At 31.9% G+C, this 5,728-nt stretch overlaps 1 protein-coding gene across 1 annotated transcript; it reads left to right on the top strand.

The window, feature by feature from the left end:
• Window positions 1–4,292: 4,292 nt before the first annotated feature.
• LOC124913263 (small RNA binding protein 1-like) lies at window positions 4,293–4,871 on the top strand. Its single transcript, XM_047453858.1, has 3 exons — window positions 4,293–4,449; window positions 4,543–4,656; window positions 4,702–4,871. The coding sequence occupies exons 1-3, from the start codon at window positions 4,293–4,295 to the stop codon at window positions 4,869–4,871; spliced, it is 441 nt and encodes a 146-aa protein (XP_047309814.1).
• The last annotated feature ends 857 nt before the right edge of the window (window positions 4,872–5,728 follow it).

Here is a 5,728-nt window from a genome sequence, read left to right as displayed (position 1 = left end):
GTTTATGTATATGTCTCATTATATATGTCTCATTATTCCTTCTTACTTGTAATGAAATTAAATTATCTTTTTCAATAAATAAAATTAGAATAAATATAAATTATTTTAACTAAAATTAAAATAAATTTTATTAAGATTTTAAAAAGATAAGTTTGAATTTTTTCGTTCAAAATGTTAGAAAAATTACGGTAAGAAATGACTTTCAAGGATAATAAAAAAAGTAAAGAAATAGCTTCCTAAACAACTATTTACAACTTTATTTATTCACTAATATTTATTAAAATCAAATATTTTTATCATATTAAAATTATTTTATTACTATATTTAATGTAATTAATTAACAATAAATCGAATAAATTCTTAATATTTTTTGAACTTAAATCATCAAATTACTAAAAATATTATTGTCATTTCTAATTTGTTAATTAATTACAAATTAAAATGAGAAATATTTCATTAACAATTCATTGTACTGAATTCTCCAATTTAGTGTTAAGTTACAATTTATTAAATTTAAGAAGAAAAAAAATCCATTATTTTAATTAGGCACACAACCTTTATTTACTAAATATTTTTCTTAATATGGACATAAAAATTATTTCACTTTATTTTATAATATAATAAAATTAATTTATATAATTCAAATTCCAATAATAATTAAAATAACATTAATATATATAATAACATAAATTATATATATATATATATATATATATTGTGTGGTGTATGATTCTATCTATTCATAATTTTCATTTTTGTTATAATTCCTTTATTATTATGGTTAATAGCTTAAATTACTAAAATTAGATTTTGATAATTTAATTATAATTAAATTTAATATATATATATATATATATAGTAAAAATAATATTTTATTTTTAAAAATATAATCTAAATATAAACTGATATATTTAAGTTTTGTGTTAAGTTGTGATAGGTTATTTTTATAAGTTGAATTCTTGATATAATTTGTATTATGGTCAAGAAATTGTCATTGTCTGTATGTCTTGTGTTTGTGTTATAAAAGATCATATGTTTTTTATTTAATCATTAATTTTTATATTTTCAATTCATTCTTTTGCTATATTGTAGACATCATAATTTTACAATCTATTTATAATTAAAATTTGGACTTATTAAATAAAATAATATAAATAAAATAAAATTAAAATAAATATTTATTTTATAATTTATTTTTATATTTTTTCATTACAATAAACTATCAAGTTTTATCCACGTATGTGCTATAAAATATAATATGTTTTTGGGTTTTTTTATTTTGCAGAAAAAAAAAAGAGAGATCACATGTCCAAATGGGCCTTGGACTTCATCCATATGTAATGCATACTTTCCTTTTTTTTTGGCTAATGTTTGATTCTCCCACTCCAAAGCTGAAAGATTTTAGACCGTATTTGTAGATAAAAAAGAATTAGAAGAAGAGAAGAGAAGAGATCCACTATGTCCTCTATCGCTAGCCATACGTCTCACATTCACTTTTGTCTTCGGATTTGAAGCATTCTTCTATTTTTCAGAAGGCACACTCACAGACAATGATGAAGAGTGACAAATCATGTTTCTTTCAAATATATTTTCAATTTTTTCACTAGTGATACGATGAATTGCTGAAGTTAGGTACTTGTTCTTTCGATAATTTAGAACCTAGATCTATAATTATAAGCGATCCATTAATAACTAGAAACAAATGATTATTTGGTGTTCTTGTTACTTTAGTCACTCTATTAATGTATATTGTTTTGTGATTAAGTTAGAGATGACCTGTGAGTCTATGACTAAAATATTTCCAACAAAGCTGGTCTCATCGTAAATTCATTACCGTAAAAGTCGTTTTAAGCTTTGTTTGTGCTTTATATTCAATTTTATTTTGTTATTTCCCTAAATTATAAATAAATAAAAATAAAAAAGAATTAATATTTATATATGAGATATTAATTTATTATTATATACACATAATCATATATATTTATAATATATAATTAATAACAACTATAATATATATATTATGTATATAAAATGAAATATATATATATATATTATATATTGTTGGGTCAAATTAGTTTGACTAATGATATTTGAATGATGTATTAGTAAAGTTTTGATTAAGAATGAAGCTAAGTCGTCTGATTGTTTTTATGTAGGTGCATCAAAATATGCTAAGTTAGACTTCATTTGAAATAGGCTTATTAGACGTGTTTCTAGTTAGACGTTTGGTAGGTTCCTATGGGAGAAAGAGAAGTTATTCATACTAGCCGTGTGTTAAACATCTTCACCGTTTCCAACACCCTCACAAGAATGAAGAACTCAAAGGAGTCCTTCTCAAGCGCGTCTAGCCAATAGACTAGTGGCAGATCCGTCACTCGTTCCAAGCAACCAGCCGCTTCTATTCTATCTACGGGGGCTAAAAGAGCAAGAATCATAAGCGAATCAGAGTCTAGTTTTAATAGCAAAAGAGTTCCTCGAAGAAAAATTTTTGATGGTCGATTCTAGAACAAAGCAAGGTCCCTATGCACTTGCAGCCATCCCGATGTCTCCGCTTTCTCCTTCCGTCAGCTAGTTGAAAAAGCAATTGAAGTCTTCCGTTTCAAAAGGTGATAAGTTAAAGGCGCCTAGGGCGTCTAAGTCATCCAAAGCTTCATAGAAGGTAATTCATCATTCCCCTCTGGCCGAAGTGCCAAAGTTTAGTGTTCCTTTGTTGGAACATCTTGAATCTTCTTCTATTCCTATGTTGGAACATGTTGTCGGGACAACTGTTGAGCCAGTTGGTCTAGATGTTAAAATTATTGACAGGATTCAGTCTCCTATCCGCCCAAATGAACTAGAAGTTGCTGAAGCTACTGTTACAGCTGAAATAGAGCAGGGTGTTGTTCCCACCCCTGTTGCTGTAAAAACATCTTAACAGGCACCCATTTTGCCAAATGTCGAGCCACCATTATCTAAAGATGTTCCATAAAAGTCCATTGTCGTTGGAAAACAATCTAACGATTTGTCAAGACATTTTTCTAAGCCTTTAACTCCTCACGAAATTAAGAGAGCCACCAGGGGTGCTGCTGGCATAACTATCGGTGAACCAAGGTCAACTCCTAAACATGTTGAGGTTATTGGAAAGGGTAAGGATATCGCAACTGAATCAAATGTGGAAGTTTCAAAGACAACTTGCATTGTCAACCTAATGATGGATCAAGCCAAGATGAAAGCCTTTGGGAATATTAACATCTTCGATACATGGGTTATGAACAGAGTGTCAAATAGGTATGATCAGGTTATCAAAGAAAAAGGTGTAAGCGAGAAATGGTTGAAGTTTGTCAACGTAGAGAAACGAGTCCAATGGGCTAAATCTCTAAGGTCTATGAAGCTCTCAAGAGGAAAGAACTGGTAGATGAAAATCTCAGAGGTCGATATCTTTTTCCTACGTTCGAAGCAAGAAAATCAAACTTCAATTTAATGGAAAGAAATGTTAATGCAGAAGAAAAGGCCTTAAAGAGACTTGATCAAATCATGCAAAACTATATCTCAATTGTCCTTAGATATGTTCACGATGCCAACTGTCCAAGAGCAAGGTGCTGGTCACCTTATTTAATTGGGGAATGTGTTTGTTGAAGAGAAAATCCTTATGGTTCAGCCCAATATTGATCAGACTCAGGATCCCGTTCAACCAGATCCAATCATTGAAGAAGAGGAGAATAATGTTGAACTTATTCAAACAACGGTTCAGGAATCAGATGTGCTTGAATCTTCTGTTCTTGAAATAGAGAAATCTCTAGTGAAAGAGGCTGAAGCTATTCAGCCTATTGAAGCATGATCTGAGGGGGAACCCTCAAAAGAAAAAGAGTCTGATAAGAGTTCTTCCGCTGAGGGGGAATAAGAAAACAATTATAATTCGTCACAAGGTCTACCGATATCGCAATTCTTCATTCTACTCTCACCATATCCTCGATCCTCTCCTGAAATAACAACCACGAATATCTTTGAGAAGGTTGTTGATCTACCTCTTCATTACGAAGGACCTTCTGGACAGATTCTCAAGGTGTGTGAAGACATTCTCAGGGATGAAGAAAAGTCTAAGGATTCTTCTAAGGAAGATGAACTAGAGTAGTCGATGCAGGTTCATACTCATGTTAGTTCCATTCAATTCGCTCCTACCCACTCTCAAGAAGTGTCATCTATTGAAGAAACCTCCCTCGGAGGGGCAAAGTTGTTAAATTCTATGCCGGACATGATGAGCACACTTCAGAAAAATATGTTGGATATGCAGTCAAAAAGAATTGGAGAAGACTATGAAGATAAATACGTATGAGAACAACATCGTCAACAATACCTATTCCAAATTCGAAAAGAACTTCTTCAAAAGACAATCTGAAAGGTCTGAGTGTGAAAAGGAATTTAACATGGATCTTCATCAGGAAGTTATGGATGGAATGAATCTTGTTCAAGGTCAAATGATTGAGTTAACCAATCATATGAATAGAGCCGACGCTGAACGTTTGGAACAAGCTGATTCATTTGCCATATAAATTCATGTCGTAGAAAATGCTGAAGCTGCCACTGAAAAAGAGAAAAACCTTATTGCCCTTGATGCTGATAATGTTAAAAAGGGGGAAGGAAGCTCAAGAGGAGGTGGAAGCAGTAGCTTAAGAGGAGGTGCTTCGACATGAACCAGATAAAAAAGAAAAGTCGTATATGAAGGAGGTTACAGACCAACCAAAAGAGGTGGAGGTCGCGGTGGTGACCGAGGTGGAAGAAGTGGTGGAAGAGGTGGTAGTGCTCCCAGTGGTGGCCGTGCTCTCCATCAATTTCACAACCTACTGTCTAGTGAAGAGTTTTCTTATCCAAACGTGAAAAGGGAAGAACAATAATCTCTTTTCTTTTAAATAATATTTGTTGGTTTCTAAACTTGGTTTTTGGAATTTGGTTTTTGGAACATACACTTGAAGTTTGTGAACAAATGTCATACTTATACTAATTTGATGAGTGCTTATCTTATCTTATTAATTGTGTAAAGTTTTAACATCAGCAAAAATGGGGAAAGTATTGGGTCAAATTAGTTTGACTAACGATATTTTAATAATGTATTAGTAAAACTTTGATTAAGAATGAAGCTAAACCGTCTAATTGTTTTTATGCAGGTGCATCACAATATGCTAAGTTAGACTTGGTTTAAAACAGGATTATTAGAAGTGTTGCTAGTTAGATGTGTAGCCTAACAGATACTTAGTTAGACATGCAGCCTAACAAATACGTAGTTAGACATGCAGCCTAACATATACGTAGTTAGACGTGCAGCCTAACAGATACGTAGTTAGACGTGCAGCATAAGAGATACGTAGTTAGACGTGCAGCCTAACAGATACATAGTTAGACGTGCAGCCTAATAGATATGTAGTTAGATGTGCAGCCTAACAGATACGTAGTTAGAATTGTATCCTAATAGATACGTAGTTAGATGTGCAGCCTAACAGATACGTAGTTAGACGTGCAACCTAACAGATACGTAGTTAGACATGCAGCCTAACAAATACGTAGTTAGACGTGCAGCCTAATAAATACGTAGTTAGACGTGCAATCTAACAGATACATAGTTAGACGTGCAGTCTAACAAATACGTAGTTAGACGTGTAATGTAAAAGATGCGTAGTTAGACTAGCAGTCTAAAAGATACGTAGTTAGACAAGAAGTCTAATAGATATGTAGTTAGTCGTGCAGTCTAACAGAT

Source organism: Impatiens glandulifera, chromosome 8 (genome assembly GCF_907164915.1).
Source record: "Impatiens glandulifera chromosome 8, dImpGla2.1, whole genome shotgun sequence".
NCBI classification, from domain to species: domain Eukaryota; kingdom Viridiplantae; phylum Streptophyta; class Magnoliopsida; order Ericales; family Balsaminaceae; genus Impatiens; species Impatiens glandulifera.
The sequence above is the reverse complement of the archived record's forward strand: the minus strand, read 5'-3'. Positions and strand labels throughout refer to the sequence as shown.